Here is a 15267-nt window from a genome sequence, read left to right as displayed (position 1 = left end):
AACTTCTGCTTTCTAGCTAAATTGAAAATATTTTGAGGCCATGGACCACTTTCAACATTATTTCTGTATATCCTTTATTACCTAGCATAGTGTTTGGCATATTTTTTGGTACTCAACAATTTAATAAACCAAGGTCTATTTTATTTATTTATTCTCAAATACAGTGAGTTTATGAACTACCTGAGGAGATTGTTTCAAATTTGCATTTCTTAACTCCTGCTCCCTCCCATTCTTTGTTCTTGCTCAGTTTTTCTAGGATGGGGTCTAGGAATTTCTCTTTCTCCAAACCCTTAGGGAATTCTTACACAGATACCCACCAGCTAGGTTTTGGAAAACACTGATTTATGTAATGATGATGATTACATTGTAATTAACCTCATATTATGATGAAAATGAAAAGACAATTATAGTTGATGGCTATATTTTAGAAAGTAGGATGGAAAAAATGATAAGTCAATCCTTTTGTAGGTGATGACAACAGTAGAAAATATCAGGGAATTTTCTGTAAGTAGTAAGGTACATCCATGTGGTTGTTATAGGTGTGAGATATAAGAAAGGGTTTAAAGAGGAATTTCATGTTCTTCCCTTCCCTTCCCTCAAATTTATGTGGTTAACAATAAAGTGGGAAGGGAGATGGCAACCGAAAAAGGAGTTTACCATATGGTGCCTGCTGTGGTGTGAATGTGCCTCCCAAAAGTTTGTGTGTTGGAAACTTAATACCCAATGCAACAGTGGTGGGAGATGGGGCCTAATAAGAGATGATTGGGTCATAAGGTCAGAGCCCTCACGAATGGCTTAATGTTTTCTCAGTAGCAGGTTAGTTATCTCAATAGTGGGTTGTTATAAAGCAAGCCCTGCCCATAGTGCTTTTCTCTTTTGCACACTTGCTTACCCTTCTGCCCTTCTGCCTTTCCACCATGGGATGACGCAGGCTGAAGGCCGTCACGAGATGCCAGCCCCTTGATATTGGACTTCCCAGCCTACAGAATCATGAACTAAATAAATTTTTGTTCATTATAAATTACTCAGTCTGCCGTATTCTGTTATAGCAACGGAAAAGAGATTAAGACAGTGCCTTTAGTTTTAGGCTGAATCTTTCTCCTGAGAAAGTGTTATTTAATACTGTTTTGACCACTGTATCAGGTTAGTCCAGGTGGTAAACAAATTAGAAGCTGAGCCACAGTACCAAATTATAGTGAACTACCTGTAAAGTATATGGTGACAGGTTTAACAAGACTACCTTTCCTTTTGGGATCAGCAATGCTGCTTTCACAATTTGAAAAGAGGGTTTGCTTTTATTTCCTTTTCTATTTGCTTCATCACAATTGAAGATGATAAGGATACAAAGACAAATGAAACCTGTTCCCTGCTCTGGAGTGACTCAGAGCCTGAAGTGGGAGACAGACATAGAGACAAACAAGTATAGTAGAAAGTTGCAGTTCCTTGTCATCCAGCTGATTAGAACACAGAGTAAAGAAGGAAGGAGAGGCGGGCCAGGTGCTCAAGAAAGCCTTTGAAATGAGGCTTGAAAGATAAGTACTCCTTCACCAAGTGGCTCTGTGGAAAGTTGAGTTGGTGGGAAGACGAGGGCATTCGGGGTGGAAGGTGCATTTGCACAAAGTCCCTGAGTGTGAAGTGGAGAAGAGGAGAGCATCACCCTGAAGAGGGCAGCATTTAGTGAGAGGGCCTGGCTTGAGATTAGGCAGGGCCTTATATGCCATAGCAAGAACCAGTCCTGGAGGCCGCAGAAGCTCTTGGAGGATTTAGATGGAGGGTCAACTTGATGAGATTTGTATTAAATATTTTCTGTGTGCCTGCATGCTTTAGAAACACTCTAGTTTTTAAATTCAGTGGGCTGCTTTCTCATGGTTTTTTTTTTTTTTTTTTTTTTTTTTGAGATAGGGTCTTGCTCAGGCTAGAGTGCAGTAGCGTGATCACAGCTCACTGCAGTCTTGGCCTTCCGGGTTCAATCAGTCCATCCGCCTCAGCCTCCTGAGTAGTTGGGACTATAGGTGCTCGCTGCCATGCCTGGCTAATTTTTGTATTTTTTCGTAGAAATGGGAGTTTCGACATGTTGCCCAGGCTGGTTTTGAACTCTTGGGCTCAAGCAAGCCACCCTATCTCTGTCTCCCAAATTGCTGAAATTACAGGCATGAGCCACCACACCCAGCCTGAAAGCGCTTTTAATACAGTATTTATATACACTTTATCTGGCATATGAGAGAAAGGTTTGGTAAAGGGGAGACGCCAGTGCTAGTGACAAAGACTCTTGACAAACTTTAATTAGGCTGCTCAGAGTCCTGTTCTCTACTAGGCCTTGACCTTGGCCCTCTATTTCCTTCCTGCCCTTACTGGGCCTGCACAACTCCGAATTAGCAAAGAATCTTGCTAAGTCAGTTTGGTGAGATATCACCCTTGATATCTGACCACCCCTGAGAGCTGATTGAGTTCTTCACCCCCCATCTTTGATGTCTGAGTCCTTGGCCTGTCATTTGCAAGAACCACCTTACCCTTGATGTCTTCTTTAGTACTTTTCCATCTATTGACCCTCTCACTCTGCTCCTTGCCTGTAAATCCCTAGCCATCTTTGCAATATTCAGAGTTGAGCCTGTCTCTCTTCCCTATGGTAATACCCCTATTACAATAGTCTTGAGTAAAGTTTTCCTTATAGTTTTAACAAACATCAGAATAATTTTTTATTTAACACCAGTTAAGAAAAGATTCACATTTCATAATGAAATCCCACACATTTTTCACTGTGGTGGTATGTATTGCGAGTATGGTTACAGATGTCCATGGTAACCATAAAACAATCACTTAGTATACTAGAAAGTAGAGTTTCTCTAGATTTAGGGCAGAAGAATAGGATGATAAAAAGGGGCAAGGAGAAGGATTTAGCAAATACTAGGATTAGTATATCGTTGTCCTTTAATGGTGATTGGTCTTTGTGATTTTAATCAGTGATGAATATAGTTGAACTAAAGGGAAAGATTATTTAGCTACTGCTCTGTTCTGGGTTAGATTTATCTTTCTATTACCGCCTCTTCAGTTTCTTAAGGAGGGATATTATTGCTTTGTAAAGATAGTGTCCAGCCTGCTTTTAGAAATGAAAAGCAACTAATTGGCTGGGTGCAGTGGCTCACGCCTGTAATCCTGGCACTTTGGGAGGCTGAGGCAGGTGGATTGCCTGAGTTCAGGAGTTCGAGACCAGCCTGGGCAACAATGGTGAAACCCTGTCTCTACCAATACAAAAAATTAGCTGGGCATGGCGGCATGCGTCTGTATTCCCAGCTACTCGGGAGGCTGAGGCAGGAGAATCGCTTGAACCCTGGAGGTGGAGGCTGCAGTGAGCCAAGATCGCACCACTGCACTCCAGCCTGGGCAACAGAGTGAGACTCCGTCTCCAAAAAAAAAAAAAGAAAAAAGAAAAGAAAAGAAAAGCAACTATAGGAATAGAAAGCAAAAAGCTATGGATAAGCTAGTTTATCTTGGATCAAATCACTAACCTTTCTTTCTTATGGCTCTTACTGGTACATTTCATTTTGGTACCTACTTACCTGTAAACTGTCTTGGGTACTTTTTTCTACAGAAATTATTTATTAACTGAATAGCACTACTAAATCATGCCATTGATCCTTCTGGCCACTCTAGATTCTTTCTGTATTGCCTAAATACCAAGAACTAGAAGGAAATAAAGTATTTACTAGTAGCCACTGTTTAAACCAGTGGAATTGGCTTACTAGTGAATTGTTAACTACCAGTGCCCAAATAACATCCTACGGAAGAAAGTCTTGAATAGAAAAGGTTGGAACCAGGTTGGTTGATCACTTCCACCTTTCCCTTCTACCTTCCTCTCCAGGAGGGGAGAAAAACAAGGAGAGGTAAGAGTATGGTCACTGAGGAGACTCTACTCCCCTTTTTGCCAGAATTGAGTATTTATCAGTTGCTAATTCTGCTTTGTATGTACTTTGTGACAGTAGTGTCAAACTGTACTGTGATTTTCTTTTTTTTTTGAGGTGGAGTCTCACTCTGCCACCCAGGCTGGAGTGCAGTGGTGCGATCTCAGCTCACTGCAAGCTCCACCTCCTGGGTTCACACCATTCTCCTGCCTCAGCCCCCCAAGTAGCTGGGACTACAGGTGCTCGCCACCACACCCGGCTACATTTTTTTGTATTTTTAGTAGAGACAGTGTTTCACCGTGTTAGCCAGGATGGTCTGGATCTCCTGACCTCGTGATCTGCCCGCCTCAGCCTCCCAAAGTGCTGGGATTACAGGCGTGAGCCACCGCGCCCAACCTCTGTACTGTGATTTTCTTAAGCCTGTCACACACATAATGCTGCAAACTCCTTGAGACCAAGAACACTTACTGACTCCTGTATCAAGCAAACAGTGATACCTGCACTTTGCAGAATTGCTTACCTTGCTGGATTAAAAACAGTAAGAGTATGTCAATAAAATACATTCCTCTTCCTACAATACTTTAGCACAGTGCTGTGCACATAGTAGCAACTCATTGGATGTTTAGTAAATGTATACAGTTAAGATTCATTCATTCCCTGGAAATAGTGGAGTACTTTAAGAATATGAGGTGATGCTATGTAGATACAGTATTTGCTGGTTAAATTCTGGTCATTTTTTGGTGAACATCTGAAGTATATCGGAGAGAGGTTCCTCTCTTTATGTTCATGATCAAAAGTTAAAGTTATCATAAAATTTCAATGTACTTCAAAAAATTAATTTAAGTTGATATGATTATTAGCTTATATTAGGAAATAATTACTGGATTTTGTTAGATTTACTAAATATAACTGAAATGAAGGTCGTAGAATAAAGCTCTGACTACTAGAGTATTAAATTAAATCAAATGTAATGATTTAGAGAACAAACATCTGGTTGGGCACGGTGGCTCACACCTGTAATCCCAGCACTTGAGGAGGCTGAGACTGGCGGATCACATGAGGTCAGGGGTTTGAGACCAATCCGGCCAACATGGCGAAACTCCATCTCTACTAAAAATACAAAAATTAGCAGGCGTGGTGGTGGGCACCTGTAGTCCCAGCTACTTGGGAGGCTGAGGCAGGAGAATTGCTTGAACCTGGGAGGCAGAGACTGTGGTGAGCCGGAGGCTGCAGTGAGCCGAGATCGTGCCACTGCACTCCAGCCTGGGTGACAGTAAGACTCCCATCTCAGAAAAAAAATATAATAATAATAATTAATAAATAAAGAACAAACACCTATTGTAATTTCTGGCGTGAGTTTGCTGTAACGTTTTTGTTCTTGTGAGAGTGAAAGAACTAGGAAGTTTGGAAAAGAATTTAACACGGTATTTTTAGATAATTTAGGTAAGTGTTTTCTTTTATTACCAGCTTGTAATAAATCCTGGCAAGTGGTAGTGAAAGCCCTCCCAAAGTAGCTTCTTGGGGTGTAGGGGAGTATCTTAGGGAGAAGTGCCTCTAAAATTAAAATACAGGCTCAGCCACTCCCTGTTCGCCTCCTCTGTCTCAGCCCTCAGGCTGTGCTTGTGTGGGGAATAGGGGTAATTGCCCTTTGTATACCACAATTCAGATGTAGAGGCAGTGTAATTTCTTGGTTAAGAGCACAAGCTTTGAAGCTCAAGTCCTTGGGTTCAAATCCTAGCATTTATTAGTTGTGACCTTGGAAAGCCACTTAACTTCCTTATACCTCAGTTTCTTTACATGTAAAATGGAACAAAAGTGTCTACCTTATTCAGTTGTTGTTTTGTTTAACTAACTGAACACATATAGCGCCCTTAGAACAGTACCTGACACCTAGTAGAAGTGCTAGCTGCTGATGCTGCTGTTATTATTCCATTTAATTAAAGCTTGAAAGAAGTAAATTTGCCAGTTTTAAGTGCATCTCAGGGTTCCTGAATTACATGGTTTTCATTTTTTAAATTTCTGTATTTTACATCATGGATTTATTCCTTTTATACCAAGAAAAAGTATTACATTTACAACATGAGGTCTTTCTGTTTTACTAGAATTCTTGTAGTAAGTGTAAGAGGGCCACTGTGAAGCTGAATTATCTGCAGTCGGCTTGGTAAGCAGGGAATTAGAGCAGAGTACAGAAGAGGAGAGTTGTTTAGTGACATAGATGTCCTCAGTGGGAATGGACATATTTGTGGTGTTACATAATGTTTAAGAGCACAAACTTTGTAGACAGGACATTCCTGGGGTTTATCCTGAGCTCAGCCTTTTACAAGGTGTATTACATTGGGCATGTCTCCTTATCTGTAAAACAAAGATAATACACACCTGGTTGGATGGTTGTTGGGTTTTCATTAGTAGGCTTATATAATATACTTTTATAATAATAGATGTTCAGTAATGGTATCAAAGAAGCAAGGAATCAAACCAAAATGATGAGAAAGTTCACAATTGTTGATCAGGATGTATTTCTCTTACCCCACAGTCGTGATACAACTAAATTCATGTTCTTTGGGCTTGCCTTTTCTCCATGCTTACCAGTTTCTTCATTTTAATGCATTCATTCTTGAGACTGAGTACAAATATACTTGAAATGATTACAGCTTTAAACATGCTAATGGAATCTCTCTCTTGAGACTGCATTGATTTTACTGAACCCAAATATAAAGGCAAGTCTTAAGTCAGGGATTTACAGCTTGAAGATAATTTTCATAATGTCATTGTGTATGCTGGAATATAGTATTCTTCTGTTGTCTTTTCTGAATCATAATGCTTATATTTTTGCCCCTTAGAAATGATAGATAATAGTTTGAAGAGCTAGAAGCAGAGTTAGGAGAAGCTCTTTTTTTTTCTTGAGACAAGGTCTTGCTCCGTTGCCTAAGCTCGAGTGCAGTGATGGGAACATGGCTCACTGCAGTCTAAACCTCCCATGTTCAAGTGCTCCTCCCACCTCAGTCCCTCAAGTAGCTGGGACTACAGGCGTGCGCCACCACACCCCGCTAATTTTTGTATTTTTTGTAGAGACAGAGTTTTGCCATGTTCCCCAGGCTGGTACCAACTCCTGGGGCTCAAGCAATCTGCATGCCTTGGCCTCCCAAAGTGTCAGGATTACAGATGAGAGCTGAGGAGTTCTTCTAATTCTGTTTGTCCTGCGTCCCTTTAAGGAAAGATATTTTCATCTTTCTTAAAGTAATGCTTGGTATTTTTTTATTCAAAGGAATTAACTTCACCTTGGTCAGGTTTACATAATAGTGACTTAAATTAGAAATACAATCTCATATTCAATTACCTTTTAGAAGTAAGAACGTTGCCATTTAATTTATCACATCGGAGTTCAGTCAGGGAAGCAGAATTCTGTTAAGTGATACAGAATAAAGCTTTTACTAAGGGATTATACTTACACAATTGTGGAAGCTGGTTAAGCATTCTGTGTATAGTTGCTGCTTCAGAGTCTGGTATTAAGAGGCTGAAATCCTCAGGGCCAGCAGTCAGAAGGGAAAGATGAATGTGACATGGGGGAGTAAAACAAATTAGAACCTGCGAGGACAAACTGGAACTCGTGTCTCTCACTGCCTTCTGTCTTCTAAGATGGGTGACCTGGAGGATAAGCTGGTGCCCTTCATTGGAGAGTTGCCCAGGCATCTGGACCAGAATTCAGAGCAGCTGAAGCAAGTGGTCCAGCGGGAGCTGAAGGAGCTCCATGAGACATGCCAGCAACATCAGCTATGTCAAGCGTGAGTGCTGCTGTGTCTGGCCCTGCACTGACCTTCAGAGCATATAAATGGTTACTGTTTTCATTTCTGCCTTCTTAATCTTGTGCAAATTTCTCTTGTGGCTGATGTTAGCCTAGGACCATAGAGAGAAGGGAATTCTGGGAAACGGAGTTCCAGTTTAGCTAAGTTAACACATTGGAAGTCATTAAAACCCACTCCTTGTCAGCTTGGCCATCATTTTAAGTATGAGATTTAGCCACACTTCTCTTAACCGTACTTAAGATAAAGATAATAGCAGAATTAATCTTTAGCCTAACATGATACAAAAGTCTCTTTATCTATCTTTAGGTGATGCTCATTTCTCTTCTCAGTCTCTCCTTATTCCCTGCAACTTCAGTATTAACATAAAGAGTTAGCTAACGTTAACACTTTGATGTTGAATGATGGAGAAATGGGAAGGGGAATCAAAAAGAAAAAAAAGAATTGGTTAATATATATGCAAGTATATTTACAGCAAAATAAGGAAAAAATATTTATAAGTATTACAGGGCTTGTTTCTGTAACTGGTCCTGTGGTTGTAGGTGGTATTTATAATTACCTCCTTCAACTACTGATTCCATATTTCCTTTGCTCTCGGCAAACACTTCAGCTGAGTTTTGTTCTTTGCCTGGTGAAGTAACCCAAGCCTTCATTCCTGAGGAGTCTGGGCCATCAGAAGTCTTGCCTGCACTGGGTTATTGCAGTTTTCCATTGCCTTATCCCATAGGACATGGGAGTAAGAAGAGGTGCCCCAGAGGATCCCCTGCATTTCAGATATAGTCCTTCTTATAGACATTATGTAATAGCAACCTAATTTTCCCTTGATAGTCAGGATCAGTCACCCCAGCCAGTATGGTAACCTCTTTTTTTGCCTATTGATTCACTGCCATGAAGCAGTCTCAACTTGCCATTTAATAGACCATTACTATGACATCTGGTGGAAGCATTTTCTCCCTAGGCACTAAGACTTCTAGACCAGCAGAACCCAAAGTTGTAGGGACTAGAAAAAAATTTTTTTACTAATGGATCACTAAGGATAATAGTGAGAACAGCTATTCCCATTTCTATTTATTGATTCCTGAACCTGTGAATTCTGGTTACAGGAGAAATAGCACCATATCTTAGTCACAAATTTAGAGTACATATTGCATCCTGGAATATATTACCCCAGCTCTGCAAGGTATCGTTACCCAGCTGGCATCAAAACAATCTTCAAAAGATTGTTTTATCAAGACAGCTGCTTCAGAGTATTGGGGGAATATAGTGAGACTGGTGATTTCTCAAAGCATGAGCCTGTTTTCATTCTTTATTTGCTATAAAATGAGTTCGTTGCCTAGAAGCAATGCTATGTGGAATACCATGATGCTAAAGAAATACTATAATGGTGAAAATGTATTCTGTAAGTCCACCAGTGAAGGTTTTGGCATAGCATTGTGGACAGAGAAGACAAATACATGTCTGTAGCAAGTATCTGTTCCAATGAGAATAGACAAAACAACTTCCCTTCTATTATGAAAGTAGTCTAAAATAAGCAACCTGTCACTGGGTGACTGGGTAACCTTCTCTTACCCACCTGCCCACTCCACCCCCTGCCGCCTGCCACCCCCAGGAGTGGTGCTATTTTGGGAGCTCAGTGTTGTTCTATGAAGCTGACAGATTAGCCTTAGTGAATGTTCATCTATGTTGCTGGGCCCATGCATAACCTTCATCCCTGCCATCATGGCTACTTTGTTCATGAGGCCATTGGGCAAGAATGGGTGGCTGGAGAAAGAGATTAACTGATGTATACAGCATGAGTCATCTTTTCTGAGTATGTACATGGGAAACAGTGATCTCCATATGCTGTGCTCATTCAGGGAGATCTATTCACAGATTTCCTCCTTGTTATTAATTTTCAAATCATACTCTTTCTAAGTCCTTGATCATTCAGCCAAGCCATTAGCACCAGTCTGTGAATCTCTATAGATTTATACTACATACTCTCTCTCTTTCTAGGCAAAATAAACAACCAGGTACACTGCTCAAAGTTCCGCCTGTACTCTTCCTTTGGTACCACCCCAGAGTGGGACTCTAGTGCTCCATCTACTTATGGGTGGTACCAGCATATTGTGCAGAAACAACTGTAAATAAGACTTGTATTGTTTTCTTTCTTCATCACCAGGTGCTAGGGAACTCCCCATGAGGCCATACTTGTTGGTTTAGACATCAGTGTAGCAGGGGAGCAGGAGTATGGGTCAGGAGCATCTCATGCAATGTAATTTGTTCCTTCAAGACCTGCTCAAGCTTTATCTAATACATACCATTTGCATTTATAGTGGAATGTTGCAGTGCATGCCCAACTTTTTGGCTTGATGAATCGGACAACACCCAGCTCATAATGGGAAGCTTATGTTGAATGGTAACTTGGTGGCCTATGGTCAATTGCTCAGTGTTTACTAGAGTTCGGTAGTAAGCTACTAGCTGCTTCCTTAAAAGAGAATAGTTGTCTGCAGAGAATGGCATACCTTTGCTCCAAAATCCTGAAGATCTACACTGTGGTTCATAAGGGGCCCACCAGAGGCTCCATACTGGATTTCTATCTGCCACAGACAGTTACTTCAAGCACCAGTGAGTCTTCGGGGTTCAAGTGGCTAAGCAGCTTGCATGACAGCCTAGGCCTGTTGCAGACCTCTGATGTTCTGGCATCCATTCAAAACTGGCAGGCTTTCAGATTAGCTGTAATGGTAATGCAGTATATATTACTTTCACTACTGACATACATGGTACCCTTTCTTAAGGGTAGAAGGGCCCAGATGCAGCAATTTCTTTTTGTCCTAAGAGAACTATCTCAGCATGTCCCAGACCACTAGACTCCTGGGAATTTCACTGAGGAGGCAGGTCCCTGAATTTATGTGGGATGTATATCTCACCCTCTGGCATGCTTGTGTCTTATCACGGTGTCTAAAGTAGTCATTACTTCCTGCTCACCAGATCTAGTCAGTGTAATGTCATCAACATAATGGACCAGTGTGATTTCCTATAGAAGGAAAGGTGATTAAGGTCCCTGTGCACTAGATCAGCGCTTCTCAGCTGGGGGCAGTTTTACCTCCCAGGGCACATTTGCCAATGTTTGGAGACATTTTTGGTTATCACAAGTAGAGGCTGGAGTACTACTGGCATCTGCTGAGTAGAGGCTAGGGATGCTGTTACACTTCTCATAATGTGTAGGATAGTCTTCTATAACAAAGAATTATGTGGCCCCAAATGTCTGTAGTACTGAGTTTGAGAGACCCTGAACTAAATTATGACATAAGGGTAGAGGTTTGAAATAGCCCCCAGGTAGGATAGTAAATGAAGCAGCAAGCTGGTTCAGATGTTTCTTTACTAACAATTATAAAGAAAAAAGCATTTGCAGTTCAGTAGTCACAGACCAGGTACTGGAGCGTGTTGATTTGATTCAGCAAGGAAACCACATCTAGAATAGTGCTGTAATTGGCATAACCAACTTATAAAACTTTGATAACTTAACTGTCATTTTACAAGATTCATCTGTCTTCTGCATAGGCCAAATAGGTGAGCTGAGTGGAGATGTAGTGGGAATTGCCATCCCTGAAAATTTTAAACTTTTTATGGTGGCACTAAACCTACAGTTCCCCCAGGAAGCAATATTGCTTTTGGTTTACTATTTTGGTAAGCCCAAGCAGTTCTAATGGCTTCCACTTGTCCTTTCCCAGTGTAATAGTCCTTAATTCGCAGGCCAAGGGATGAATGTGTAGGCTGTAGCAGATGCTGAGTACATGTCTTCCAACTGTATTCCAGAACTGGGGAAGTAACCACAGAATGGGTTTGGGGACCCACTGATTCCATTGTGAACTGGACCCAGTCCAAAAGGTCATTGATCATCTGATTTCCATAAACTCCTGCTTTGATTGGTGGATCACAGTGGAATTTGGGGTCTCTAGGAATTATTACTTTGGAGATAGTTTGGAGATGTGGCAGGGGGTTGAGGGCGTGGAAACCTATTACATAATCATCCTATCTGTATTAGATATATTTAATTGTAATGAAAATAATCACATATGACTTAATTTATGTCTCAGTTTATTCTGGCTGCTGTGGGCAGAATTCTTAGGGGTAAGGAGGATGCAAAATAATGACAAGCAGAGAAAATTGTTGGGAGGTTGTTGATGTATTGAAGTAAGAGATGATGACAACTTGGTCTAAGTGGTAAAGGTAAAGGTGTAGAGAAGTGAATGGATTCGTGACATGTTTTGGAGCTAAGGTTGATTGCATTTGCTTATGGGACTTGATTTGAGGAGTTAGGGTGAGGAAGAAGAAAACCAAAAATAACTAATTGATTTTTAGATGTAGAACCATTTAATGAGATGAGCTATTCTGTGAGAGGAGCAAATTTGATATTTGGAAATTAAGTTATGTTTGGCTATGAGAAATCTGAAGTGCCTATTCGATATCCATATGGAGATGTCATACAGTTGACACACAAGTCTAAAATTCAAGGAAGGTCATAGGTAGAGAGAAAGTTTGGGTGTCATATGGTACAGATAATATTGAAAGTCACGTGACTGAGTAAATTCACCTAGGGAGAATATATAGCCAGGAAAAAGGGGAGAGTACCAAAAACATAGTGGACTGAATTGACATGGTTCCCTTTCTTCTTGCTGCTAATATGTAGATAGACTTAAAATATAATTTCTGAAAGTTTATTAACTACATAACTGAGCTTTAAAGGACAAAGGAATGAAGAGAAATCAAAGCCAGAATGGTAAGCACAAGCTGACATAACGGCATTCCTCAGGGCTTTTTGATCCAGCATAAGAGTTGGGACATGTAGCTCTAACACTGTCTTAGGGACAGGAAATACGGTATCAGCACCATCTGTGCTGGAAGAACTGGAAATGAACCTCCTGTATGAAGCTCAAAGCCTTGATAGCTCTGTCTCCCTGCAAAGAAAGTTAGAAAAAACTCTGCCCCTTAGTTGAGGGAGTTGACAAGGAAGCTTGTCATCAGTACCGGAGGCCTTAAGTTTAACGGGGAGACACTTAAACTTAAATGATTATTCTAAATAAATGAAAACATCAGCTCCATGCTATATGTCGAGTAGAAACCCCAAACTATGAAATTAACTTGAAAAAAATTTCATGACTTGTTTTTGCTAGAAACAAGTGAAAAAGTGCTTGGTAGGATTACTTTCAAAATCTAGGACCCATGGGACTGTCACAAAAAAAAACCAAAAAAAAAATTACAGATTTCATGAGGAAACTAACCACTTGTGGAGAGAGTTAACAAATACAAAAAGTAGGAATACCACCCTAAGAACTGGAAATAATGCGACTATCTGAACAATCTGAAATAAAGCAGAATATAAATTTGTTTAAAAAGTTTTAAAGGCAGTAATAAATACCATAATAAAAGAATAAGAAATGAAGAGAATTAAACTGATTAGAAAAAGAACTAAATAGAAATTATAGAAATGAAGTATGTTGTCACTGAAATTAAAATCTCAGTAGAATGATTAAGCAGCAGATTATTCCCAGCCAAAGATAGACTTGATGGACTGGTATAGATCTGAGGAAATGACTTGGAATGAATCATAGAGAAATAGGGACTGAGGATATTAAAGACTGGTTAATAAATATGGAATACAGATAAGAAAGTGCAGCATTCATCTACTAGACATCCAGGAGGAGATAATAGAGTAAATTTTTGAGAGGCAGTATTTGAAAGATTGTGGCTAGGGGTTATCCAGAAGTGGAGAGAGATACATGTCTTCAGATTGATGCACAGCAAGTACCAGCAGAATAAATAAAAGGAGATTCATACCTATGGAATGGCAAACTCAGAATAGAAAGAAAATTTTAATAACAAAGAGAAAACATGATTTCCAAAGTAACAAAAGTTAGAGTTCTCATCAGCAATAACAAATATTTTTAAAATGAAATAATATTTTTAAAGAATATGACAGAAAATATCGGTCTCATGTTATCTTCTTAACTAAATGATCCTTCAAGAATAAGGACAAATTAAGCTGGGTGCGGTGGCTCACGCCTGTAATCCTAGCACTTTGGGAGGCCAAGGCGGGCAGATCACTTAAAGTCAGGAGTTTGAGACCAAACATGGTGAAACCCTGTCTCTGTTAAAATAGAGCTGGACCTAGTGGTATGTGCCTGTAGTCCTAGCTACTCGGGAGGCTGAGGCATGAGAATTGCTTGAGCCCAGGAGGTGGAGGTTGCAGTGAGCCAAGATTACACCACCGCACTCCAACCTGGGTGACAGAGAGAGACTCTGTCTCAAAAAAAAAGGACAAATAAAAGTTTTTTCAGACAAATGAAAACTAAGATTTTTCTACCTATGTACTCTTATGTTTGAATTACAAAAAATATAGTTCAGGGAGAAGGAAACAGAATTTAGAGGAAAGAAGTTGGATACAAGAAGTGATAATATGCAAAAGAAGTTGCAGGTTGATAACTATGAACAAGAACTGACTGTAAAACTGCCAAAAAGAGCAATTGCTTATTTTTAGGGTGTTGGAAAAATCAGGTGAGACAAAGATGCCAGATAAGAATAATATGGAAAATGCCTGGGCACCGTGGCTCACACCTATAATCCCAGAACTTTGGGAAGCTGAGGCAGGTGGATCACTTGAGCCCAGGAGTTCAAGACCTGCCTGGGCAACATGGTGAAACCCGTCTCTACAAAAATTACAAAAAAATAGCTGGGCATGGTGGCATGCACCTGTACTCCCAGCCGCTCAGGGGGCTGAGGTGGTAGGATCACCTGAGCCTGGGAGGTCAAGGTTGCAGCAGTGAGTCATGATCACATCACCACACTCCAGCCTGGGCAACAGAGTGAGACCCTGTCTCAAATAATAATAATAGTAATAATAATAATAATATGGGAAATGGCAGGGGAAACATTGGAGCTAAAAATTCTGAGGTCTTCAGTTATTGGGGAGGAGGATGGAAATGGACTATTTTATTATGTATTATGCATTTAAAATTTTAAAAGAATAAAAACTGAATGTATAACTTCATAGCAGCTTGCAGTAGGGAGGAAGATTGAAGAAAAGTAAATCCAGTGGGTAGAAGAAAAAGAAAAAACCAGGTAAGATAATCAGAAAATAAATATAAAAGGATTAAACTCTCTTATTTAAAAAAATAGTTTCTCAGCTTGTGTAAAAACTAGTAAAACATAACTCTAGCTATTTTAAAGTGACTAAAGCTTGCTGACAATGAAAGGTTGAAAAAAAGATGATTAAGAATCTGACATATCAATATTAATATCAGACTAATAAGATAAAGAGCATTATTAAAGATAAAGGCCATTACCCTAAATAATCAAAGATATTATTAACAAGGAGATATATTACTGTAACTATACATATATAACAACATGGTCCAAAATATATAAAACAAAAAATTGATATATTTATAAAAGAAATGGGCAAATAGATGATTTTTAAGAAGCATCTCTAATGATAAAACTATAGAAATAAGAATAAGCAAAACTTGAACAAGCAAAATAAGTATTACTCAATGGAAATGTATAGAGTTGTATACTCTCAAAACAGA

General features: G+C 39.8%; 1 protein-coding gene across 5 annotated transcripts in view; it reads left to right on the top strand.

Annotated features, from left to right (window-relative positions):
- MARK1 (microtubule affinity regulating kinase 1) overlaps positions 1-15267 on the top strand; it is a 136479-nt gene that overhangs the window by 15496 nt on the left and 105716 nt on the right. Inside the window, exon 2 of one of the 5 annotated variants that reach the window (XM_063596997.1) lies at positions 7536-7681. The exons of the other annotated variants lie outside the window; for them this stretch is intronic. Within the exon in view, the coding sequence (XP_063453067.1) occupies positions 7655-7681 (27 nt within the window). The 5' untranslated portion in view covers positions 7536-7654. The remainder of the gene's footprint in view (positions 1-7535; positions 7682-15267) is intronic. 5 annotated transcript variants of the gene reach the window in all.

Source organism: Pan paniscus, chromosome 1 (assembly GCF_029289425.2).
Source record: "Pan paniscus chromosome 1, NHGRI_mPanPan1-v2.0_pri, whole genome shotgun sequence".
Classification (NCBI taxonomy): Eukaryota; Metazoa; Chordata; class Mammalia; order Primates; family Hominidae; genus Pan; species Pan paniscus.
Note: the sequence above shows the minus strand (reverse complement) of the source record. Positions and strands in the feature narration are given on the sequence as shown.